Here is a 27,380-nt window from a genome sequence, read left to right as displayed (position 1 = left end):
TAATAATAATAATAATAATAATAATAATAATAATAATAATAATAATAATAGAGATTGACTTACCAGTAAGTAGTTTTTATAGCCATGGGCATTTTCTTCAGTATTTAAGACATGGCCAAGTGCTTCGTAGAGCTCATCGAGTGGCTCGGCCCCGGTAGCTTCATGCTGTGCAAAAACCAGAGAAGCTGAGTCGATCTGTGGCCTATGAATGCCACACAACGTATCTACACTGCACAATTTTAGTAGTTTAGTATCACTTTAACTGCCATGGTTCCATTCTATGGAATCTTAGGATCTGTAGTCTGATGCGATGCTTAGACCTTTCTACTGGAGAGTTCTAGTCCACTCTCTTGAACTACAGCACTACAGCCCTATGATAAAGAATTCTTCTAAATTACAAATCCTCAGATTCCATAGGATGGAACCATGGCAGTTAAAGTGGGATCATGCATGCAGATGAATGGTGGCATTATCAGACATGGACTGGCAGAAGCATAATATTACCTTTTTAATGAGCTCTGATAAGAAGCATCTTCTGTACTTGACTGAAGGAGGATATTTCAAGCATAGCGGATGAAGAACCGTCTGAAATGATGGGAGATGTTGGGACAGCCATGAATCAAGTCTTATAGAACCAGAGAAGCAACCAAAATACCAGCAACAGAAAATAAGATTAAGCTGTAGGCCAAGAATGGGAATCATGTAGCTCTCCAAACGTTCAGAGACATAATCGCATAACCGGTCTCTTTCCTCGGATGCATGGAGCGAATCGGTTCCCCGGGAAAAATACTCTTATTCATGTATGACTAGCCATAGAAATGCCAAACTTGTGGATCTGGTGATGAGGTGACAAGTTCAGTTTTAAGGATGGCTCTCAAAGGACAAAGGCAGTCGGAAAGATGTTGCAAGCAGCTTTATCAACCATAGTTAAAACTAAAAATCTTAATAATTCATATAATAATTGATGGCATTCCTACCTCTCTTATTTTCAAAATGGTTAAAGAAGGTTTTTTTTTTTCCTATACGGGAATCAGGACACGTCTTTGGTGCATTTTCCTCTAATGTACACATTTTCATCACTGACTAAATTTTGCCCATGTGTCTTTAATTTATCATTCCAACTGATGTTTATATATTTTGTTGTTATTTGGATATAGTCTGATGCAAAGGCCGTTGGCCAAAAGCAATACATTTTTTGGATGAATAATTCTTTGTCACTCGCTTTTTTCAAATGTACAAAGGGTTGTGTAAATTTTCATTTTTCCAAAATGCACCATCTCAAGTGAGCAAATTTCAGTGGCTTTGTTACACAAGGAGCCTTCAGAGGTAGTAAATGTACACCTCTGTCAAGAATCATCATGCCAACAAATTGTTTTTTGTCCTGTGTGACCTGGACTGTTGCAGATTGAGAATGAAATATTACTCGACTATTAAGAAATAATTTTACCTTCTGCAGAATAGTCAGCAGCAGTGAGGAATTCCCTGAAGCCTTTAGTATCTTTTCCAGATCCTAGAAAGCAAGACACACAAATGATCAGGTGGAATAAAAAACCAATGTAACTTTAGGATGTGGGTTCAGATTCAGGCCTTCAGGTTTTAATTTGGACCAAGTCTTGAACCGTATTTTCAAAATTTCAGCACCCAGAATGGATTTTCCATCCCAGTGACATGGGAGCAAACAAACTCAACTGGGATGGGGCACTCTTGTATCACAGATGCCTCATATCCTCGACATTTTGCCACTTCATGGACATTGTGATCCAGCATAGATTAATGTTCCAGCCGGATCTGAGGGCAACGCGTTCATGAACTTTCCTGGCACCATGCCCGGAGCTAATGCCATCGGCAAGATATGTTAGATAATCCTTTTTTTCTGGAGCAAAGACTTAATATGGAAAAGTGATCCTTAATCCGTAATTAGTCCGTCTGCCAGGGGCTTAATTAACCTGGGCATGAACTCATGGTCGATGAGCAGGAACCACCACTACCATCACCACCACCAACTGAAGTTACTGGTTTAGTGGATGCTAACAAAGCCCATGTATTGTAGGCTGTGTTTCAGATGAAGGAACTGACAAAACCACCCCTGAGGATGTCTTCCCTAAGAAAGCCCAGGGTGCATCTACGCTGTAGAAAAGATGCAGTTCAAGATCACTTTAACTGCTCTGGATCCATCCTGCAGAATCCTGGGATCTGTCGTTTTGTGTGGCATCAGTGCTCTTTGGCCTTGTAAAAATACAAACCCGTGATTCCATCAGATAGCGCTGCAGCACTTAAACTGGGGTCAAACTGCATTATTTCTACAGTGTAGATGCATGCTTCTTCCTGCTCCAAGGGCAGTTGAGAATTCAGCTGGAAATGCAGGAGATGTCCTGGAAAAGGAGGACACCTGGTCACCACCCTTCCCTTTCCCCTGAGGCTGAGAGAGTGTGACTTACAGTCCCCCTTTCCCCCATTGCCTGCGCTGCAATGGGACTACCACTGGAGGTCCCCCTAGCTATCCAAATGGAACAAAATCACTGCAATGTGGTCGATCTACAGATCTTGCTCCTGGGGCCCCAAAGGGCCGCAGCCCCTCCTCCTTTGGGTGGTCTTTAGTCCCACTGCCCCCTTGCCAGCGCCCCCAAAAAACCCCGCCCCGAGCCCTCAGCCCCGCCCCTGAGCCCCTTGACCAAGCCCCCCCCCTCCTCTCCTTCTTGGTGCGTAAAGGCGCACGGCTCTTGAGCGGCTCACCTGCCAAGGAAAGTGGAGCAAGCGCTGGCCAGCTAAGAAGCCCTGCTGGAAACGGTGCTCCAGGAGCCTGGCTGGGGAGGCTTCCTCCTCTTCCTCAGCCACACCATCGGCTGGCTCAGGCTCCTCCATCGGCCACAGCTCCTCCTTCCCTCCGATCCGCCTCCAAGGCTCAGCCCAGCCTTCTGGAGGCATGGCTCCTTGCATTGGCAACACCCAGATCTCTCAGCTCCTTCCTCCTCTGGCCACCACTTCCACACCCAAAGGGCGAGCAGGGGACTTCGGGGTTTTGGTTCCGCCAAATTAAAGCCCCCCCCCTCCAACAAACAGGGTTTTTTTCAGTTCTTTAACCACAGTGCTACACCACCATTGCCTGGCCTTGATCAGGGCCCCCCAAGGATGGAGAGAGATCTTGTGGCACCTTTGAGACTGACTTAAAGAAAGAAGTTGGCAGCAGGAGCTTTCCTAGACTTCAGCCTACTTCCTCAGATGCATTTGGAATGGATGAGGGAGTAGACTGATGTCTACAAAAGCTCGTGTTGACAAATTCTTTCTTTCCATTAGTCTCACATAGCTCTCTCCATACTGATCTTACAGACTAACATGGCTATATTTTAGCATTTGCATGTAGAGAGATCTTGTGGCACCTTTGAGACTCACAGGAAGAGAGAAGTTGGCGGCATGAGCTTTCCTAGGCTTCAGTCTACTTCCTCAGATGCATATTATTTTTATTTTTAATTTTTACTGTTACTAGTAAAAGGTAATAATAATTTGTAAAATCAGTATGTAGAGAGATCTTGTAGCACCTTTGAGACTCACTGAAAGAAAGAAGTTTCCTAGACTTCCTCAGATACATATTATTTTTATTTTTTATTGTTATTATTGTCGTGGCTGTTGTGTTTGCGACAAACTAGGATTAGTTTAACAAGCCAGCTTCCTGGCCTATGATTTGGAAATGCAGCTGTTTTGAAACACACAAACTTGTTAGAAACCACTTTTTTGATCTACAATGACAGCGGAAGTGAAGGTGAAATGTCATGCTGTTGATGTTCTCCCAGCTGTGGAGCAGGAAGACATAAAAGGGGTGAGATAGAGTTTGAGGTTTGGGTGGGTAGATTGCACCTTGTATACATCATGCTTAGCATCACATGTAAACAAGATGGTTTGCTACTTGCTGTAGCCCACAGATATCCAGTGCTTAGATTAGGAAGTGGTCTGCCCATCCATCTTTCTCCTTAGCATCCCTTCCTAGAAAGCAACAAGGCAGCAGGGGGTTTGCTTAAACTGTAATTTGCTCAAAGGCCTTCTGAATTTCATGGAAGGTCTCCTATCCATAGCTTTAACCCACTGAGTGTATCCTACTCTGGAGGTCTTAAAGCAATGGCTGATCTGCAGAGCCATGATCTGCAGAGGACTCTAGTGTTCCATTTTGTTGCTTCTGCAACGGAGCAATGGATGCAAGCTACAGGAACAGATTCCACCTAAATCATAGGAAGAGCTTCCTGATGGTAAATGCTGTTGGATGGTGGAATACACTGCCTTGGAGTGTAGTGGAGTCTCCTTTGGAAGTTTTTAAACAGAGGCTGGATGGCCATCTTTCACATGCTTTGATGAACTGGATGACCCTGGTGAGGTCTCTTACAACTCTGTGATGACTTTGTCTCCAGTTGCGGTTGTCTTCTCTGAACCAGAAAACAAGTCATCACAAACTGGTGGTTGGTGGCACTGTCTTTATCTCTTCAGGCCGGTCATCCTTTTGCCTACAGGGAACAGAAGGGTTTTAAAATCAGATACGACTGAGCAAGTACTTTGCATTCAAACAGATATACATGTATTTGGGTGGTGGAGGCGATGGCCTTGAGATCTTGCTTGCGAGAGGGCTTTCGAATTAGGGCGATGGGTGCATCTAATAATGCAGTTTGGCTCCACTTTAACTGCCCTAGCTTTATCCTATAGGATCCTGGGATTTGTAGTCTGGTGAGGCACCCATATGCTTTGGTAGAAAAGATGAAAGACCTTGTAAAATTGCTAATCCCAGGATTCCATAGGCTGGAGTTACAACACTTAAAAATTGTCAGTTGCTCAGAGGACGGGCCACTCAAAGTAGAGTCAAACTACATCATTTCTACACTGTAAATACACCCTATGCCTCCATTACTATGTTAAGGATGGGGAAAGGGTGGCCCAGGGGTCATAGGTGGCTGGAGACCTCCCAAACCCCCCAGATATGTTAGGGGTTTTTTTTTGCTGAAAAGGACCCCCTGCTGATACAAATGGCACAGCAATGTGGCTGCTTGTGTCCTCTTGATGGAGCTATCTCCTCATGATCTCACTAAGACCCTCACCATACTATAAATCCCAGGATCCCATAGAAGGGAGCCATGGTTGTTGAAGGGCTTCCAAACTATTATGCTTATGTCTAGTTAAGGGAACCTTTCCTTTTTTATCTATGCTGACTGCATTTGCACAGTGTCTAACCAGTTAATGGGCTGTGGCATCCAAGCCGCAAATGGCAAAACCGATGAAAACCTTGTTTCTATCAAAAAGAGAGAGAGATTTTACATCCCTTGCTTTGCTTCCATAAGTCTGTTTATGAAAAGCCTGCCTGCTTTCCCATTTCACACTCCACAAAACGGCCGACACAAACAAGGGGAAGCAGCAAAACCGAACAAGCATATGTGCAAACTTTGAAAATGTGTTTCGAACGGCTGCGTTTTGTCGCTGTTTGCGCAGCTTGGCGTGGCTTCTAACAGATTGTTTGGTTTGTTCCTCACTCTTTATGTTTTTTAAAATATAAAACCAGAGAGATGGTATGCTTATTAAAACATGTGCTGTCCTATCTTTAATTAAGATTTCATCCTTTTTTTGTTTTTCTGCATCTGAATAGTCAGAACTTGGAAAAAAGTTCTCTTTCTGGATTGTAGCTTCCAGAATCCCCAGCTAGCAAGGGTTTCTGTTGTGCAATAAATATATTCTGTGCATGGATGTGTTGACAGGGATCTATGCCATGTAACCATGTCACATAGGCCTAAATCCTATTGTTAGTTCTAATGAAAGTAGAGCCATTCAAACAGTTAGATCCAACTATGTTTTGGCTCAATGAATTCAGTGGGTCTAGTTTGGTTGGGACCAGCAAGCTGCACATCTGTACATTTTTGGGGGGCTTCAAAAATGTTCCTTATCGTCGACCAGAGTTCCTCATCATTGGCCATGTTGGCTGGGAGTTTTGGGAGTCCCTGTCTTGGTGGGATGTAAATAAAGAGGAGGAAGAGAAGGAGAAGAAGAGAAAGAAGAGAAGGAGGAAGGAAGAGGGAGAAAAGGAGGAGAAAAAGGAAGGAGAAAGAAGAAGAAGAGAAGGGAGAAGGAGAAAGAAGAGAAGAGGAATAGGATAAGGAGAGAGAGGAGGAGGAAGGGAATGGGGAAGAAAGGAGAAAAATGAGGAAGAAGAGGAAGAAGTGGTGAAAGAAGAGGAAGAGAAGGAAGAAGAAGGAGAAGAAGAAGAGGAGGAAGATAAGGAATGAGAAGAGATGGAGGAGAAAAGGAGGAGGGGGAGGAAGAGGATGATGAGGAGAAAGGAGCCACAAGAGTTAAAGTGCTACCAAACTGATATACCTTCGCAGTGCAGACCCACTTCATTTTCCTGTCTGCTGAGGCTGCCTTGGTGTTTTCTATGAAATATGGTACAATTTGTTTCTTTATTGTATCAATAGGTTTTATTGTCTTTTGTGGGTTTTTAGTTTGGTAAAGCATTTCGAGATTTGCTTTTTAAAGGAAACCAAAATATTTGCGTTATGCAAATATCCATAAATAAATAAAATAAGCAATCCAAGTGCTAGAGGGACAAATGTTCGGAAAGGTGGTGAAGGAAGGGACATAAGTTGTGGTTTTTATTATGTCTCGAGGCACGGGGCATGCGTTTTGCGGTGTGACAGTATAAGGGACGGTTTTGTATGCGACGCCAATGAAAATTGCATGAGATGTTCCCGGGTGTCACCAGCAAAAAATAATTTCTTAACATATGGCCCTCATAATTGTTGGCTGATTGAATTCGCAAGAAGGTTTTATACAGATACATGTTGTTTACCAGGACATTTTCCCCAAGAGCTTGATAACGTTTGCATTGATATTTCATTCTGGAATAATCAATGTGTGAATGAAACATGACTGAATTATGACGAGGAAATGAGCGTTCGGGTGTTTTATTGACATTTTGGAGGGAGAATGTGATTTGTGAAGATGCAGATATTTTTACAGAACGGAAAGAAATGAGATTTGCAAAGGCATGGGGAAAACTGACTGCCAGAACTTGAAAAGTTACTTTTTAAAACATACCCCAACTATTCCAAGATTCCAAAAGTAGTTCACTGTGCTTCTTTGTTGTTGTTATATGCCTTCAAGTCTGACTTGTTGGGTTGTTGTTGTGTGCCGTCAAGCCATTTCAAACTATGGAGACCCTATCGCAAGGTTTTCTTGGCAGGTTTCTTCAGAGGGGGTTTGCCACTGCCATCCTCTGAGGCTGAGAGAGTGTGCCTTGCCTAAGGTTGCCCAGTGGATTTCCACTGGAATTATGGAAAGCCAGTGTGGTGTAGCAGTTTGAATTGAATCAAATAATTTATTACAGCACATGTCCAGCACAGCAGCAGTTCAAACACTGGACTATGAATTTGGAGACCAAAGTTTGAGGTCTTGCTCAGCCATGGAAGCCACTGGGATTGATACAGACATGTATCTTGCATGTATCTTGCAAAAAGACTTCACCTGCTCTTTGTCATAGTCTCTGGTGAATATGACTATTGGTCTAGGTTTCAGCCTGGAAATTTCATGGTTTGGGGTGCTTGCTCCTGATCTGTCCATCCCAAGGCCCAATAAAATTGTCTTATTTATTACTTTTACTGTATTTTTTTGTAACATGCCCTTTCTCAGGAGCATCACTAGACATATGTGAGGGAACGGACTGCACTGGGTACTACAGCTATTATCTTTACTGTAGTTTCTTATAACATGCCCATGTTCAGGGGCGTCACCAGAGGTATGTGAGGGCATCGATGCACCGGGTGACACCTCAAGGGAGGTGTCATCTGGTGATATGGTGGGATAAGGCTACCTTCCAGTCTGGGGTTCTGCTGGCTGGGCAGTAGAGGAAGTCTCCTCCATTTTTCACCTGGCCAACAGCTCCACCAGATCCGAAAAAGAGAGGAGAGTTATTAAAACTCAACCATGTGTCAAATATACCAAGTATTCTGCCCATGTTCTCATCAAGGAACCCAATTGTAAAGGAAAGGTGTCTTACCTCTTCTTCTGCTGAAGGATCCTTTGTGTGATGGATACAATGGGGAAGAGAAGAAGAAGAAGGCCTATCATGCTGCCTACAAGGATGGGAACAAGGATGTTTCTGGATGCTGGGGAGTGGAGCATGCCTTGTGTGAACGCCAGAGAACTGTTGCTGGGCTCCGGTTGGACGCCCAGAAGCTCACACATCAAGGCGTAGATGTGGATGCTGTCAAAAGGTTCTGCTAAGTAGCCCTTCTTGAAATCTGGACCGAAAGCTCTAAAGATGGTCTTCATGTCCATGTCTTGATTGTCGAACCCGTGGTCTCCTTTGTAAACGTAGATGATAAACCTCTGAAATAGAAGATGGGGGATGGAGGAAAGAGAGAAAAAGAAATGCATCCTCCTCCATGGTTTCTCATACAGAGTCACTTTCTTAGATTTGTGGAGAAGGGCATCCTAGAAATGCCATCTCATGTCTTTCAACATTTCACAAATAAAAAAGTGGGGACACGTTTGGCAAAACTCAGGCAAAAGCAAACTGCTGCAGCCACCTATCTTTCATGTTATTTCTCATTCATAACTTTTGCCATTTAATGTTACTTGGCTATAGGCATCCCAGTCTTCATCTGTGACATACAGAATAATCTACCTATCTATCTTAGGCCCCATACAGACAGGCCAAAATAAAGCTGCTTCGGGCCACTTTGGAGGTATGCTGTTTAAATGACACGTGCATCTTAAGAGGCCAGAAAGTGCACCAAAGCTGCATTTCAGTCCTTAAGACTGGATTGTGGCTTTGGCGTGGCTTCTGGACTCATGCATCATTTAAATAGCATACCTCCAAAGTGGCCCGAAGCAGCTTTATTTCGACCTGTCTGTACAGGCCTTTAGTTACTTTTAGTAACTCCTCTCCCTACTTCTTGGTTTAAATGATGCAGCCTCTTTCACATAGTCTTGATGGATGTTTTGATGGAAATGCATCCAGCTGTTTTCCTATATCTAGGCATGCAACCTCATATCTCCTTTTGCAGTTCAGTCTTCCAAATGCAGGAACCTTCAGGTTTGGTCTCCTGGCCACTATATGTCACTATTGCTCCACAAGAATACTGCAGAGCTAGGCATGCTGGTCAGTCCCCACCAGTTACAGTTCTTGCTTTGCACTCCCCAAATAGGAAATCGACACCTAAAAAACCCTAAAAAAACCCACCACCCCAAATTATTTATTTATTTTATTTACTTATGCATAATGCAGTTGTCAGAGCAGCATGTGGGACAAGCATAGCCACACCACCACCAAAAAGAAAAGGAGACAGGTATGCATAGAATCCGCACATGCCAACTGCTGAAAGCTGCATTTAGAAACAATGGTTATATTTGTGAAGTCGAAGGCTTTTATGGCCGGCATCCATAGTTTCTTCTCTGAAGATGCCAGCCACAGATGCTGGCAAAACATCAAGAAAAAACTCTTCTAGAACATGGCCACATGGCCCAACCCACCCACCCCCTCCAAAAAAATAATGGTTATGTTTGATGTAACATTGCTTTCTTTCTCTTTAGTGAGACATTGGAGTGGCAGAAGACATTTTGCTGCCCGAGGCAGAATAGCAAATGGTGCCTCCGTTCCCACTATCCAAGTCGTGATGCGTTGAACCCAGAGCCATCGAAATTATTTCAGTAGTAAGCCTAACTCCTGACTGGATATAGAAATGCAAGAGTAACATAGATCCCTGTTACAAACCATCCTTGCACAGGAGGAGATCAGTGGTGGGAATGGGGTGAAAATATCAGTATGCTGTGTCCCAATGGATAGGAGAACAGACCGCCAACATTTGCAGAGGCTGATGCCTGTTAAGTCACAACTGGGGGTCCTTTACAAGCACTACATATTCCCTGCGCTACTCCATATGTAGGGATCACATATGGTGCTTCCGTGTTTTGTGCCTTTTAGATTTCTGGCTTAATGTTAGATCTTAAGGTTGGCACATGGCATGCCTTCATGGTGGTTTGCCACAAGAGGGCACATTTAGAAGAAAAGATCGCAATGAGAAAATGAGAGAAAAAGAGCAATTGGAAGAAGTTTCTACTTTCCTGAATTAAAGTTGCATTTGTCCCCCCCCCCCCCCCCATCCATTTCATGGTGTACAATTTTAAAACAACAGGGAGTTGGGTCTCTCTTTGGCGGAATCTGCACTGCAGAAATAATGCAGTTTGGCATTGCTTTAACTGCGGTGGCACAATGCTATGGAATTCTGCAGTTTGTTGTTTTGGGAGCTACAGTATTTCACCTTCTTTGTCAGGGAGCTCTGGTGCCAAACAAACTACAAGTCCCAGGATTCCATAGAATGGAGATATGACAGCTAAAGTGGTGTCTGCATTAATTCTGCAGCGCAGGGATGGAAACCCCACTGTCCCCTGAGATTCCTCCTCTGTGCAAACCTCCTGTGACTTGTAGTTTGTTGTCTCAGGCGAAGAGGAAAGCAATGATAATCCCCCTCTCAGCTATTCCTGTATGTTGAATATAAACAATCTCATTCTATAGAAAGACTTCAAAATTCAAGAGAGGGAAGGATGGTTCAGATTTTGTACAAAACGTACCCCATTGACGCTGTAACCAAGATCTCCATAAAGCAGGATGGGCAAGACGCGTCCGTGTTTGGCGTAATGGAAATGTTCGGGAAACTCCTCCTTTCTGAAGACCTTCAGATGAGGATGGGCATTTTTCAGTGCCTGATAGACCTCCTCTTCTTTCTCCGGTTTGGGGAGAATCATGCCAAAGCCGCCGTAGTCTATAATGTCGAACTTCAAGTCCGCAAATTTGATGTAGTTGGCTAACATGATCTCTTCGACATCTGGGTTCTTTTTGACCGTGGTCATGCCATGATCGGAGGTGATGATGACATTGAGGTTGTCCTTCAAGTCATGTTTTTCGATGACGTCAAGAAGGTAGCCAATGGTTCGATCAATTTGCTGGATGATTTCCTTCCTTTCCGTTGTCTCTGGGCCAAACTTGTGCCCAGTGTTGTCAGGTTCCCCGTAATAAAGCGTGACAAAATCAAAGTCCTCTTTGGTGAACCAGTTCATGACGATATCGATGTTCTCCCTCCATTCGGTTTCGTTGCTGTCTGGGTGACCAAAGGCTTCGACCAGACTTCGGGTGACCGTCTGACCACTGAAATTGCCTCCTCCTCCTGGATAGTGAAAAGATGCTGCTTTTTTCCCCTGGTAGGAAAATAATATGATTTAAATAATAATAGTTAGAAAGGAAATGAAGTAATTAATATATTTATTTGTCATTGTTGTGTGTGTTCAAGTCAAGTCGACTTATGCCAACTGTAAGGAGACCCTGTCACAAGAATGTCTGTGGCTGAGAGTATGTGACTTGGCAAGGGTCACCCAATGGATTTCCATGGCCAAACAGGGAATTGAACCCTGATCCAATGATCCAGTCCAATACTCAAACCATTACAGTCCAATGCCCTATATCCCAGGATCTAGATTTCAGGTGCGCATCAGTTGATTCCAATGGGATACTCATCCCTGTTTAATTCAGTGGGACCTCGGAGTAGATGCAGAATGGATTCTGCAGAAAGTAAGGTAGATTGTTCCTTGTTTTTCATATTTGGGGGGGGGGAAGCCCTGTCAGGATGGGGATAACTGCTTTCTAGGATAATTTATTAAACACTTAATTAAATGAATTTCAGAAGAGCACACCAGACCTTACAGTTATTAGTAGTAATAGTATTAGTATATTTAATTTGAGAGCATTAACCCCAGGCTGTGAAGTAGTAATGCTCCAACTGACATTTAATATGCCATTTTAGGCCTGGGAAAAGGTCAGCGTTGAGATAAAAATCTAATTTCACAATAAAGAAGACAAATCTTGCAGAGGTATAAAAAAGACCAATCCAGGTTGGTAGCATTATAGGAAGGACAAGGTCAACTTCAGAATGTCTCCGGTGAGGATCTGCAGATTTCACAGTACGGTCATCATGATATATTTTGGACTTCAAATGCCAGTAAAATGCCAGTAAAATCTCCAAAACCCTGAGTTCGACTATAGGTTTAATAGCAACAGTCCATCTGTGAGATTCCAAGTTCTCCAGAACTTTCCTTCAGCTAGCAGGGGTAGGCAACCTTTTGAGCCGGGGGCCGGGTTGCTGTTCCTCAGACAACTGGGGGGGCCGAACTCAAAATGGCGCCTGGAGCAGCGCGGAAGTTGCGGCGGGGGCGGCAATTGGCGGCAGGACTAGGCTGGGGCCGGTCCCAAGGCCTCACCGGGCCGGATCCGGCCCGTGGGCCATAGGTTGCCGACCCCTGGCTTAGAGGATAGAAAAGGATGGGGAAAGTAACTAGCTGGAGATGACGGGACTTGTAGTCCAATATGTCTTCAGGAAGCCCAGTTTGGGAACATCGGTTTAGACTATGCCAAGGTAAATGCAAAGCATGGGAAAGTTATAGAGTACTGCAGCTTCCTGAATATGCCATGCTGATTCTGGGAATTGTAGTCCAAAAAGAAACACATGCACAAACACACAGACAATGTTCCAAGGAGGAACATGTTGGAGGAGAAAGTGCAGCAGCTGGAGGCCAGAGTAGCTACACTTCAGCATATTAGGGAACAAGAGGATTTCCTGGACACAATAGAACTAACCATCTTGGATGAGTACCACGCAGAGGAAAATGCTAGGGTGGAAGAGGTCACTTGCCAAACAGAGGAGGCAGACATCTGGAGGAATGTCACAAAGAGAAGTAAGCCAAGAAGGAATTGTTCGGGGAGCTTGCAGCTAGAGAATCGATTCGAAGCTCTTTCCCATATCAAGGAGGATGAAGAAGAGCAGCATGGACAGACTTCAGGGACAGAGCAGGCAAGCCTGAGAGTCCCACCCGAGGGAACAGTCGCTGCTAGGCCTCGGAGGAGGCGTGTGGTCATAGTGGGGGACTCCTTGCTGAGGGGTACAGAAGCAGTGATATGTAGGCCTGACAAGATGTCTCGAGAGGTGTGTTGTCTTCCAGGTGCAAAGATCCGTGATGTGACAGAGAGGCTGACAAGACTGGTCAAGCCTACTGACAAATACCCCTTCCTTTTGGTCCACGTGGGAACTAATGATACTGCAAGACACAGCCTTCAGAACATCAAAAGGGATTACGAGGCGCTTGGTAGGAAGCTGAAAGGAATGGATGTACAGGTTGTCATCTTGTCTCTTCTGCCAGTTGAAGGGCATGGTCCAGGAAGGGAGAGGAAAATAGCGGACGTGAACAACTGGCTTCGCAGATGGTGCCGCCGAGAAGGATTTGGATTCTTCGATCATGGGCTGCGGTTCCATGAGGAGGGACTTCTTGCAACAGACGGGTTGCATCTCACACCAGTTGGAAGAAATGTTTTTGCCAACAGTCTCAAGAACTTGATCAGGAGGGCTTTAAACTGAGTTCTGAGGCGAAGGGAGACAATATTAAGGAAGGCGAAAGGGATGGCGAAAATAGTCAAACTGACATAGAGGAAACAAGGCAAACAGTGCAAGGACCCAACAGTGGGAGACAAAAAAACTTGCACAGGCAGCAAGTAAAAGGGAACCATGGTCTGCGATGTCTCTACACTAATGCACAGAGCATGGGAAATAAGCAAGATGAACTCGAACTCCTAGTACAACAAAGCAAATATGATATAATAGGCATCACTGAAACCTGGTGGGATGAGTCTCATGATTGGAATGTGGAAATAGAGGGGTATAACCTTATTAAGAGAAATAGGCCAAAAAGGAAAGGAGGAGGAATAGCACTATATGTCAGAGATATTTACACCAGTGAAGAGATCCAGGACATCAATCATGGAAGCCAGGTGGAGAGCATCTGGATAAGAATCAAAGGGGAGGGAAACAACAAAGATGTTACGGTGGGAGTCTACTACAGACCCCCAAGTCAGACTGAGGAATTGGATGATATCTTTCTAGAACAGATGACCACACAGTCAGAAAAGAGAGATGTAGTAGTGATGGGTGACTTCAATTATCCTGATATTTGTTGGAAGTCAAACTCAGCAAAATCCTCAAGGCCTAACAAATTCCTCACTTGCCTGGAAGACAATTTCATGGTCCAAAAGGTGGAAGAGGCAACAAGGGGGTCAGCTATTTTAGATCTGATCCTAACCAACAAGGATGACTTGGTTAATGGGGTGCAAGTGGTGGGATCATTAGGTGGAAGTGACCATGTTCTCCTGGAGTTTGTTATACAGTGGAAAGGAGAAGCCAGGCATAGTCAGACACGCATCCTAGACTTTAGGAGAGCGGATTTCAGTAAACTTAGAGAAGTATTGAGGGCGATTCCATGGTCAGAAATCCTAAAAGATAAAGGAGTTCAGGACGGATGGGAGTTTCTCAAAAGGGAGATACTGAAGGCACAATTTCAAACCGTTCCAGTGAGAAAGAAAAACGGGAGGTGTCTCAAGAAACCAGGATGGATGACTAAGGACCTTTCAACTGAGCTGAGTTTGAAACGGAACATGTATAAGAAATGGAAAAAGGGGGGAATCACAAAAAAGGAATTCAAAGAAATAGCAGGCATGTGTAGGGGTAAAGTCAGAAAAGCTAAAGCGCAGAATGAACTCAGGCTTGCTAGAGAGGTTAAGAACAATAAAAAGGGCTTTTTTGGATATGTCCGCAGCAAAAGGAAGAAGAAGGAAACGGTAGGGCCACTGCGTGGAGAAGATGGCAAAATGCTAACAGAAGACAGAGAAAAGGCAGAATTACTCAACACCTTCTTTGCCTCAGTCTTCTCAGAAAAGGCAAAGGGTGCTCAACCTGAGGATAATGGAGCAGAGGACAGAATAGGGGCATTTCAGCACAGAATAAGTAAAGAGATAGTAGAGGAACACCTTATTAATCTAAATGAATTTAAGTCTCCGGGACCAGATGAACTCCATCCAAGGGTATTAAAAGAACTGGCAAATGTAATATCGGAGCCATTGGCAATAATCTTTGAAAACTCCTGGAAAACAGGAGAGATCCCAGCAGACTGGCGGAGGGCAAACGTTGTCCCCATCTTCAAAAAGGGGAAAAAAGAGGATCCCAACAATTATCGTCCAGTTAGTCTGACATCAGTACTAGGAAAGATTCTGGAGCAGATCATTAAACAGAGAGTCTGTGAACATCTAGAAGGCAATGCCATAATCACAAAAAGTCAACATGGGTTTCAGAGAAACAAGTCATGCCAGACAAACCTAATCTCTTTCTTTGATAAAATTACCAGCTTGGTAGATGAAGGGAATGCTGTGGATATAGTATATCTTGATTTCACTAAGGCCTTTGACAAGGTTTCCCATGACATTCTTGCAAACAAGCTTGTAAAATGTGGGCTAGACAAACAAACTGTTAAATGGATCTGTAACTGGTTGACCGGCCGAACCCAAAGGGTGCTCAACAATGGCTCCTTTTCATCCTGGAGAGAAGTGACCAGTGGGGTCCCACAGGGCTCTGTCCTGGGCCCAGTGCTATTCAACATCTTTATCAGTGACCTGGACGACAGAATTGGGAGCATACTTATCAAATTTGCAGATGACACCAAATTAGGGGGAATAGCTAATACCCCAGAGGACAGGATCAAGATTCAAAATGACCTGAATAGACTAGAAAGCTGGGCCAAAGCTAACAAAATGAAATTCAACACGGAGAAATGTAAGGTATTGCACTTAGGGCGGAAAAATAAAATGCACAGATATAGGATGGGTGACACCTGGCTGAATGAAACTACGTGTGAAAGGGATCTAGGAGTCCAAGTAGACTACAAGTTGAACATGAGTGAACAGTGTGATGCGGCAGCTAAAAAGGCCAATGCTATTTTAGGCTGCATCAATAGAAGTATAGTGTCTAGATCAAGAGAAGTAATAGTGCCACTGTATTCTGCTTTGGTCAGGCCCCACCTAGAATATTGTGTCCAGTTCTGGGCGCCACAATTCAGAAAGGACATTGAGAAACTGGAGCGTGTCCAAAGGAGGGCGACAAAAATGGTGAAAGGTCTGGAAACCATGCCCTATGAGGAACGACTTAGGGAGCTGGGGATGTTTAGCCTGGAGAAAAGAAGGTTAAGAGGTGATATGATCGCCCTGTTTAAATATTTGAAGGGATGTCATATTGAAGAGGGAGCAAGCTTGTTTTCTGCTGCTCCAGAGAACAGGACCCGGAACAATGGATGCAAGCTACAGGAAAAGAGATTCCACCTGAACATTAGGAGGAACTTCCTGACAGTTAGGGCTGTTCGACAATGGAATGCACTCCCTCGGAGGGTGATAGAGTCTCCTTCCTTGGAGGTCTTTAAATAGAGGCTGGATGGCCATCTGTCAGGGATGCTTTGATTTGGATTTCCTGCATGGCAGGGGGTTGGACTGGATGGCCCTAGTGGTCTCTTCCAACTCTACGATTCTATGATTCTATGATTCTATAAATCTTTGAGGCACATAAGTGATGTGATCCAGGAGGTTGTCAAAGGTTGGATGGTCCATTGGATGGTTCAATGGTAGCTGGTAGTCCATTGTATGTTGGAGTGATGAATCCACTCTGGGATTTAGTTCAAAGATAAAGGTGTTAGCCAACATGCCAAACCTATTTTGGTAGTGGGTCCCAGTGCCTTAGAACCAGTGTGATATAATGGTTTGAGCATTGGACTATGACTCTGGAGACCAGGCTTTGAATCTCTGAACAACCCACTGGGTGACCTTTTGGGTGAGTCACACATTCTCAGCTCCAGAAAACCCAGCATAGGTTTACTTTAGGGTCACCATAAATTGGAAACAACTTGAAGGCTCACCACAGTAATGGCAACAACAACAACAATCCAGCGCCTGGGGTAGTTTGATTAAAGTTTAGGATGCAACCCACATCAGATCCGTTGCCCCAGTGACTTAGAAGTTACTAGCCACCACTTCTTGGTATTTTGGTGAAAATAATGGGTGGAGAGGCAGTGAAATGGCAAGGAAGAGCCCAAGGACAATTGGACCACGAGCCCAAATACAAGTTGTTGATACCGAGTAAAAGCCAAGTTGGATATACAGTGCACCCTTGTTTTACGCAGGGGATCTGTTCTGGACCCCCCCCCCCGCGTAAAACAAAAAACGCATATGCTCGAGCCCCATTGCAAGTAATGGGCCTTGTGCTCATGGCGGTGTGCGGTGCCGGTAGTGCACACACCATTGTTTCTTCTGGTGCATGGTGCCGGAAGAAGCAGCATATAATGCGCCCGCGTATGACGCAGGTGCACTGTAATGGCTTTATAGGGACATGTAAATCCTGACTGGCTGCTTAAACCATCTGACTTCACCACTGCAATGTATGTGTGTATATATCTGTCTGTATATATATTTTGCCCTGATGTCAGTATGTGGAAGGAACTCTTGGAAGGAACTGAATCTATTGGTGGTCCCGATAAGTTGCGGAAGGGTGAATCGATTGTTGAATAGCACACCAAAACATACGTAAACACTATGTAGTTAATAGGTCTGCTCTAGTTGGGACTACAAATAAGGTCCAGACCTCATTTGGTTGCCAAATTCAAAAATCTGATGGCCAGATCTATCCTAAGCTTGAGTCACCTTTGATGGTTGGACTCAAACTCAAGATTTTTGGATTTGGTTACCAAATGAAGATCCTATTGGTATTCCCAACTAGAGCAGACCTATTAACTACATAGTGTTTACGTATGTTGTGGTGTGCTATTCAATGATCGATTCACCTTTCCACAACTTATTGGGACCACCAATAGATTCAGTTCCTTCCAAGAGTTACTTCCACAGACTGACGTTGGGGCAATACACACACACACACACATACACACACAGATCCACTTGCAAAAAAAAAATATTGATTCATTCATTGCCTGATCATTGGGGAGACAGATTATAAATCGACTAAGAACTCCTTAGTTGGTTGACAGCTCTCTCTTTTGCTTGCGGACAGGCAGGCTATATATAATTCAGGGCTATGCAATGGGATTTGATGTCTGCAAACGTCGCTTTAGCAAGTCAGGGATCAAATGTAATAAATGTGATTTATTGGCAGGGAATACATTGATCAGTCGTTTAAGGGCCTTGGGTTATTTCTGTGTTAGTTTAAGGACACAAGAAAGGAATCGATGATCTTGGGAAACCACAGCCAACCTAATAATTATAAAAGATAACAATAATGATAATAATTATTATTAGTTTGGTTTATATCCCGGCTTTTCCACAGTGTGGCAAGCAAGGCAGCTTACAAAAATTAAGACATATTCAGGTTTGCCTTAAGATTGTCCTAAGTCGGAAATGGCTTGAAGGTGCACAACAACAGCAGCAGCTAATTTTGGCATTAAAGAGAGAACTAAAGCACATTTAAGGCATCTTGCAAATAAAGCAAAAACGGCGACTAGTTGCACGAATGATTATCACATGCAATTGCACAAATAAAGTTATATCAGAAATGCATTGGTGCTGGAATCCTGACAGTAAAAAGATGTGCGTTAATGCTTCTTTGTGACCACTTTAATGGTGGGTTTTGTGCGATGTCGTGTGAAATTGTTTCGTGTAATTATGCGATTTTCCCGGGGTATTCACGGGATAAACTCTGGATCTCTAAGTCATATGTCTCTTATCGCATGACACTGTAGTTCTTCGGTTCTCTCCCCGCAGCAGAATGGTTGTAAAAGTGAGCCTTTTATCTAATGGATTTTCCCAGCTAGAAAAACAGATTCACTTTTACAACCATCTTCCATGTGAAGAGGACTGAAGCATTGCGAGGCCACATGGTAAGGCGTGTAGTAAGGCACTATTATCCTCCTGGACTTCCACTTTTGGATGATACCAACCCTATTCATATGTTGGGTATGGGTCTTTGTCGGTCACAACCAATACTGTAAATTAAGTCTGGAAATAGACCAGTAACTAACTAGTGGAGATGTTGCAACAAGAGAGTTGTGAACTCTCTCCATCAAAGCAGCCCAGGTTTGCAATCTGGCTCTGCAGCTGAACAATAACATGTCTTCTCATCCTTTGTTTTTCCTCCTATCTTCTCATTCCTATTCTCTCTTGACCTGCTCTTCTTCTCTCATCTCTCTTAGCAACGGAGAATGCCACCAAAGTTTCTTTGCTCTCGCACAAAGAAGGGCAAAGAGTGAAGCTAATTCGAATGATGCACGGAGCGGGAGTTTCTAAAAGTTCATGTCGCTAAAGGTTAAACCGAGCTGAAAACACTCCTTGGACTGAAAGGCAGGGACAAGTTACAAAGGATTTTAATTCCAGGATATGATTTGGGGCATTGGAGGGGAGAGAAAAAACACAGAGACAAATCTCCCAGCTGTCTCTGTATTTTTCAGGAACAATAATAAGAATGGCTCTGAATGTTGCAATAAAAGGAAGGAGACGTAACAACCAGAAATAACGTCCCCGGTTAAAGCTGGTGATATTGGGATTTTACGGCTGCTAGTAAAGTTGATTATGTTAATAAAGCGGCGAGGCAAGAACGGTAAATACCCTCTTGTTTCTACATAATTAGATTTTTATAGAGTTTTTATTAAATTGTTTGGTTTGGAATTAAGAACGGGAGGGATTCCCTTGCCAGATTTGGACTCAATGTAAATGGAGCTGCTCAGGTAAAGGAAAACAAGAACCGGGCTGAAAAAGAAATGCTAGGTATCCCTTGGTGATATATTGCAATATAACCGGGATTGTTATTGTGATATATTCCAATATAACTGGGATTATTATTGCTATATATTCCAGTATAACCAAGATTGTTGAGCATTGTGTAATGAGAAGGGTTGTTGGTTTAGGATTTAGGCCTGAGATTCGCAGACCCAATTCTGAAACCTAAGGACAGTCCCAACCACAGTTGCTCACAGCTTGTCATTCAAACACACAGAGATAGGGATGGGGATGGGGATGGGGATGGAGATGGAGATAGAGACAGAGGGAAGACATACAGGTTGAGTCTCCCTTTTCCAAAATGAATGAGACCAGACGTGTTTTGGATTTTGGAATACAGTGGACCCTCGCCTTACGCAAGGGATCCGTGCCAGACACGCCTGCATAAGGCAAATTCCGCCTATGCTTGAGCCCCATTCACTTGAATGGGGCTCATGCGCATGGTGATGTGGCAGTGTGGCGGCACGCGCACACCACGGATGCATATCCCATTCATCTGAATGGGACGCGCCGCCCCATGCACCCTGCGCGCTCCCACGTGGCTTGAACATGTACGCTCAAAGCCGTGTATAGCGCGCCTGTGTATAATGTGGGCGCACTGTATTTGTATATGCATAATGGGATATCTTAGAGATGGGATGCAAGTCTAAACATGGAATCCATTGAAGTTTCGTACACACCTTATACACATTGCCACAGTATTTCCAAAAAATTTGTGCATGAAACAAAACTCAGATACATCGAACCACCAGAAAGCAAAGGTTTCACTGTCTTGGCAATCGCAATGATACTACTTACTATTTTCTTTTTTTGACCTTGGAACGCTTATGCTCATGAATTGCATTAAAAAACAGCTTTCCAAGCTCTACTAGAAACACACCAAAAGATAAGATACACAACGATGGATCCGGTACCTGATTCTGAGCTGTGATCCAAAGGGGCAGGACTCCGTTGTCCCACCATTCTGTCTTGTTTTGTGTCTCCTTGTAGCTGTATTTCCTCAAAGTGTCTGTGTTGAACATCATATTATGGATGACTCCGTGGTCTTCAATCCAGCGGCCTGGGTTCGAAAACAACAACAACAACGGGTAGCTTTTAAAACACTTTCCTATCCAGCACCTCAGCTTTGATTCCCTTCTGTAAATGGTGGACAAGGAATATTACAAGGTCCATGTGCCGGCTTATCCTGTTTCTTCATGATCTATCATGAGTATGCTGGCTATTGGCTGTAATAAATGGAAATGATCCATCATGAGTGTTGAAGCAATATTGATCCAGATGGAAAGAGAGTATGGCCCGAGACAAATAGGCCGAAAGGAGCGTGGCAGCGGCGAAACTAGGGTTCCGGACTGCGCAGCAACTGCATGGTCTGGAACCCTAGTATGTAATAGCAGCAGTCTGATTGCGGCATCCCGGCTGCATGGCAGCCACCATTTTGACGTAACGGACACATAGCGTCCGCAAGCCATGGCGTGTCCATTACATCACGAGTGCACCATTGACGCACTCATGACATAACCAAAGCGCCGGGAAAAGAACCTGGAAAAACCAGGTTCTTTTAACTCCGGAGGAATGTCGCATGGTCTAGTGGCTGTGGCATCCCTCTGGGGTTAAAATGGGCACCTGCAGACTGCCGTTTTCGGGCGGTCTGTACTGCACCTATATTTTATATCACAGACCAGATGCTTGCAACATTCAGAGGTTTCTTCAAAAGTAACTACTTGAATGGAGTTCTACTAGGAGCTACCATAACCATATCCTTTTGACTTCCTTGGAAACGCTATACCATGTTGAACAGATGCAATTGTATCTCCTTTTGGAAACTAAACAAAGTCTGAGCTGGTTAGTTCTTGAATGGGAGACAACCTGAGATCTCCAGATAGGGAGAGGGAGAGGGAGGGAGAGAGAGAGAGAGAGAAGGGTATACCATTACCACTTAAAGATTGGATCACGTTAGTAAACTAGAGACGTGAAAGAATTTCCCCATGGACGGTGTAACTACTTAGCTGAATATTTTGCTCCTATGGCACAATTGTACCAACCACCATCGTAGTGAGGAGTACAATGCTCCTTGACTCACTTCCTTGAGTGATCTGAACCTACCTTCTCAGTTGCCATTTTGGATACCAAAATGGGTTTCATGTCCACGTTTAAGACGCCAAGACGGAAAGGCTCTTAAGATTTCGCCCTTCCGCACTTCATTAGCACGCGGTATATTGCATTTGAGAATTAATTTGTTGCAAAGATAATCCTTTTGAACCAATCGCGTCCGGATACTAATGAAATCATTATCTGAGTAATATATTTGCTTTATGGGAAGTTCCTCTTAATGAGGGATATTAATTAAAAAACCTGTTGGATGGCTTGTAAGCATATAAGCATATCTGCCTGTCTGCTTTAATTAATTCCCAGTAAATAATAAGGGCATATAAACATGTAATTGCATTAGATTTTTTTTTCTATTGAACTTAGTCAGCCTTTAAAGAAAAAATCCCTGCGCTTTTGAGCTTGAAAACTCCAAGGAAAAGTTAAGGAAACAGCTTTGCGTTATTGTTCTAATGCAAATTTCCTTTTTAATTTCCTTTGCTGAATGTGTGGGATGAAGATTCGGATAGACATTTGGGGGAAATCCTCTTTTATTTGAGTTTAACACTGGTGCAAAAATGGAAATCTAGAATATAATCGTATATACATCTAAGACATACATAAAACAGTAACCCCCGCAAAACATAAGCATTCTTCCAAACTAACAACTTCAATACAAACTATAAGACGACTTATTGTTTGTCGATTGATACATAATCAATTGATACGTAATTTCCCCTTATCCTCTCTATCTAAAAAATAAAACCATTACTAAAGCAGATTCCTAATGCTTTTTCATAATCTTATTATTTAAAACTGTACTAATACATTAATTTTATTTCTTAATGTAATTCATTGCGTCGCTGTGACCGTTACCGCAATCTTAATATATTTCATCTCTCCGCATATTTTTGCAGGAAGTTTATCAGCGGCTCCCAGTCTTTCTTCAATTCTTCCTAGGACTTTCCTCTCAACAAACAGGTAAATTTGTTAATCTCTATATAATCTATTAGTCTATCTAATGGTTCTTTAATATCTGCAAGCTCTCCTTTCTTCCATCTACTAGCAAGCACAATATGGGCTGCTGTGGTCATATAGAATAAAGGTTTTCCATGCTTCTTTTCCCAATAGATCATTTATATTTATTCTTAACAAGGATAGCTGAGGATTGAGATTTATTTTACAGTTCAAGATTTCCATAATCAACCAAGTTTCCTAAAGATATTGTGCGGCTGGTTTATGTACCAGACAGCCATAGGTTTGGGGAAAGAAGTAAAGTATTGCCCACAGACTGCATGAGCATAAAAATCTGTGAACAACTTGCGCAACTCTTTGCAGATAAAATCGCTCAGATCTGTACAACAACAATCTGCTACATTTCTTCTCAATCTCTTTTGGTACCTTATTGAGTGTATGTAATAAACATAGGGGGAGTATAGACCGCCAAGAAATGGTGGATTGTAGGCGCCTGCTTTTACTCCAGAGGGACGGCGAAGCCCCCAAACCGCGCACCATCACTCTGGAGTAAAAAGAACCTGGAAAAACCAGGTTCTTTTTACGCCACTGTTGTGAGTGCGCCACTGGTACACTTGTGACCTAACGGACATACTGTGATGTGCGGATGCTATGCGTCCGTTATGTCAAAATGGCGGCACCCGTGTACACAGGACACCGCCATTATTGTGCCGTCAACATGTACTAGGGCTAGAGACCGTGTGGTTGGTGAGCGGTCCCTAACCCTAAAATCGGCACCAGCACGGCACATTTGAATCGTCTATTCCGGGCCATAGTTGCATTTTTCTTCTAGCTAACTCCCAACTTTCCAGGTTAATGTCTCTTCCAATATCCGTTGCCCACTTCATCATTGTTTCTTTCACAATGTTCCCTTCTAGTTCTCTTTTTAACAATATACCATAAAAATTTGAAATCGATTTTAGGCCCTACTCTGGAAGCTAGTCCTGTTGGTTTTGTTGGACCTTTTGGTAGCCCTCCACTGCCATTCCCTTTTCCTTGCGTTGTTTAGATTGCAAGATTTATGAATTGCAAGCCACCTGGGAGACTTTTTGGCTGAAGGATAGAGAATAAAGTTTGGCACTCGCTAGCTTAGAGGGGGAAAAGGAGAATAAAGAGAGATGACAGAAGTGCATGCAATTACTGTAGTGCGGAGAATACAAAACACAGAGGGAAAAAAGTAATGCGCTCATGAAGCCAAAAGGACAACATCTTAAATATTGTTACCAAAAGGAAATAACCCCCATGTATGCCGTTTTGTCTATTGAAGCTTCCCAGGCAGTCTCTCGGAAGAAGTAAATTGAAAGTAAAAGTCTTGCTTTTATGGGCTTTCAACATCATTTCTGACGGATGGTGACCCTTATGGTGAACCTGCGATGGGTTTTTCTCGGCAAGATTTGTTCAGAGGAGCTTTGGAGCGTGTGGTTTCTCTGAAATCTCCAAGTGGCTTTCCCTGGCTGAGTTCAAACTCAGTCCTAGCCCAACATCCAAACCATTCCATTATACTGGTTGCCATCAAACCCAAGTACAATTGGGCTGGGTCTACAGCGCAGAATTAATGCAGTTTGATACCGCTTTAACTGCCGTGGCTCAGTGCTCTGTGTCATTTTTAAAGATATTTTGGCTTCTCTATCAGGGAGCTTTGGTGCCCCAACAAATTACAAATCCCAGGATTCTGTAGCATGGAAGCATGGAAGTTTAAAGCGGCACCAAGCTTGCATTGATTTCTCTCATTCTTAAGAGACTCTTCTTTCAAAATTATCCGACTCCACTTTTCCCCTTTCGCATGAGATAAAACTTTTACTTTTGCAAGACAACACTCGAAGAAAGGATCTTTGCCAGGCAGTCGCTCAAGCGGCCCCTGAACCCGGAGATAAGATTTGATCGTCGGTTGTATAAAATTTATCTCTTTGTTTGCGATAAGGCCTTGGATTGCAACTGCTCCCAAGATAGCTCTATAGATATATAGATATTCCTGATGCCCCTGTTGAATCAGCATGAATGCTGTCTCCCGGTGGATAAACCCTTTCTCGACAAGCTTCAATTCATGGGCAACACCTTTAGCACTGGAGAGTATTTCCCCCTATTATTCTGCTATTATTTTTGTCTTGGAAGGTTAGTGGTTCTGACACAATGGGCCAATGAATCCAAGGTTTACTTTGAACTCATCCAGAATCTCTTTTTGGTGATAAGGACCAGCATCCTTAAACTCAGTTTGGGCCATGGGTTTTAAGAGCCCCCCTGTGTTGTTTATGTGCCCCCAGGGCCCTATAGTAGTCATTTATTTTGCCCCCTAGCCTTAAGAAGACTTTGGTCAAAGTGGCTTCATTGTACCATTTGATTCAGTGGGTTTACACAAACAGCCACAGTGTATTTTCCATTGTACAATGGGACTATCTGGAGGCACATTGGCAGATATACCATTGGTTACACAACATTGGATCAGCAAAAGAGTAGGGAAGCACAGACACCATTTAAAAATCAGAGGCGTAACCATGTGGACCTGGAATATCAGCATGCAAAGGGATCTTGTAACACTTTTGAGACCAGTTGTGTGAAAGAAGTTGTAGTATAACCTTAAGCAGTCTTTGGTCTACAAAAGCTTGTGAGAAAGTAAAGCTAAGAGCCTGTAGAGACCGGCACTTTGCAGGCAAACTAGGGCTCAGGTAGGGCTGAGCGTTCATATGCTCAAAGCCCTACTTGCGCAGCCCGGGTGCCATCTTGGCGTGCTCCCATCCAGACGGCACACACCATGATGACAACCCTTTTGCACAGTGCCCAAATGGTGCTGCGCATGAGGGGGATCATAACACAGTGCCAGGGCACTTATGGCGCCCCTTCTATGGTGCAAATAAGAGCCGTGCTTCCTTTTTACACTGAGTTGGGGGCATGACATGCACTTGCCGCGTCCCCAACCTAGTGTTTCCAGAGGTGGCATAGAGCTGCCGGTAACTGGGCTGTTTGTACAGCCCTCGAGTCTACAAATGCTTATGCTACTACCTCTTTTGCACAATGCTACAAGATCCCTTTGCCGGCCATGCAAAAAATTACGGTGGATTAGCACAATCCAAGCACAATCTCAACTATGGTCACTCAACAGCCAGGGATCATTGGTGAATTGGGGTTATGGACGTACCTGTGATAGTTGTAAAATGGGAAGGCGAAGTCATGGTCACAAATGGAGGAGTGATGTATTTTGCCTTGACTCCTTCCTTGGCTAAGTTGTCCAAGTTTGGTGTTTCCACATCCTGGTCGTAATCCCACCGGAAACCATCAAAGGAGATCAAGAGGAGTTTGCGGCCATTGGCTTTTCTCTCATTGTGGGCAACTGGAAATCCCACAGCTGAAGCCAATAGGATGGCGTTCAGAGCTAGGACTTTTTGGATATTCATGTTGCAGTTCGGAGAGCGCGTTCTTCAGTCTGGCCTCTCTTTTTCTATGATCTGGCGTCTTTTGCTCTAGAACCGAGCAGAGCAAAGCTCAACATAGATAAGATGACTCACGCTTCAGTGGCCACGTTCCCGTTATCACTGGCTTTTATGGAACGAAAATAACCCAAATGCTAATATGATAAATGTTATCTTTGAAGATCTCTTTCTGCAAGGCACAGGGAACAAAACAAACGAGAGAAGGGAAATAAATTACTCTCCAGTGAATGCAAATAAGAGGTAAAATGATGATGCAACAATTCATTGGGGGGGGGTGCTTCCTAATGTACATTTGGAGGCTGTATCCGCACTACAGAGATAACCTAGTTTTATATCACTTTAAGTGCCATGGGTCAGTGCTATGGCATTCTGGGAATTGTAGTTTTCTGAAACATTTAGCCTTCTCTGTCAAAAAACTCTGGTCCCACAACAAACTACAAATCCCAGAATTCTATAGCAGTTGAGCCATGGAAATTAAAATGGCGTCAAACTGGATTATTTCTACAATGCAGATGTAGTCTTAGGAAATATCAGTGCATAATGAGAGCACTTGAAGTGCACCAGAAATGTCCAAGTGAGAATTTTGATTCTCCCCATGTGCAATACACACACACACACACACACACACACACACACACACACTCTCTCTCTCTCTCTCTCTCTCTCTCACACAGATCTTTCCAATCTTGGATATGAAGAAATTGTGACTTTTTCTAAATTCTCATTAAAACAAAAAGAACCAAACTGACAAGTTGTGCCATACTTTCAGCTGGACTGGTGAAACAGTGGCTGTCCAGATACTGGTGGACTCCAACCCCGATCAGCCCCAGGGTGCATAGTAGCGGTTGGGGATGATGGGAGTGATTGTCCAACTGTATCTCAACAGCTTCACGTTCCATCACCGCTACATTTGAGGAGATGCATTGCACATCTTTCCTGCGGGGATTTTTGCTTCAGTGACTTTCTGCCAATTCGTTTGTTAGTCTTCCTGCCTTGATCCCCAGCGCCTTCAACTAGCCAAGCCCATCTTTGCATGGCTGCCTCCGCCATTTGCATGCCAAGTGAGCCTCTTGGAGGAAGGCGGCAAGGATCCACTGCGTTTGGAAGATGGGAAGGTCAATAATTAAGGGCCTGGCTTGTTCTAGGCGAGGAGAGTGGAGAAAATTAAACTGCCAACAATGAATAATGAGAAATCT

The 27,380-nt window shown here is 43.7% G+C and overlaps 2 protein-coding genes across 2 annotated transcripts in view; both read right to left on the bottom strand.

Moving 5' to 3' along the window:
- Positions 1-2,887, bottom strand: part of EEF2KMT (eukaryotic elongation factor 2 lysine methyltransferase) — a 7,747-nt gene extending 4,860 nt beyond the window's left edge. Inside the window, exons 1-4 of the mRNA XM_042438448.1 lie at positions 2,734-2,887; positions 1,448-1,510; positions 505-585; positions 64-165 (exon numbers count right to left, since the gene is read on the bottom strand). Of these exons, the coding sequence (XP_042294382.1) occupies positions 64-165; positions 505-585; positions 1,448-1,510; positions 2,734-2,862 (375 nt within the window). The 5' untranslated portion in view covers positions 2,863-2,887. The remainder of the gene's footprint in view (positions 1-63; positions 166-504; positions 586-1,447; positions 1,511-2,733) is intronic.
- Positions 2,888-4,432: 1,545 nt separating this feature from the next.
- On the bottom strand, positions 4,433-26,148 carry LOC121914454 (ectonucleotide pyrophosphatase/phosphodiesterase family member 7-like). The gene is made up of 5 exons (XM_042437862.1): positions 25,893-26,148; positions 20,575-20,720; positions 10,597-11,220; positions 8,021-8,352; positions 4,433-4,490 (listed from the first exon to the last, which is right to left on the bottom strand). Exons 1-5 carry the CDS (start codon positions 26,146-26,148, stop codon positions 4,433-4,435), a joined length of 1,416 nt encoding a protein of 471 aa, XP_042293796.1.
- Between the last annotated feature and the right edge of the window lie 1,232 nt (positions 26,149-27,380).

This window comes from Sceloporus undulatus, chromosome 8, assembly GCF_019175285.1.
Source record: "Sceloporus undulatus isolate JIND9_A2432 ecotype Alabama chromosome 8, SceUnd_v1.1, whole genome shotgun sequence".
Classification (NCBI taxonomy): Eukaryota; Metazoa; Chordata; class Lepidosauria; order Squamata; family Phrynosomatidae; genus Sceloporus; species Sceloporus undulatus.
Note: the sequence above shows the minus strand (reverse complement) of the source record. Positions and strands in the feature narration are given on the sequence as shown.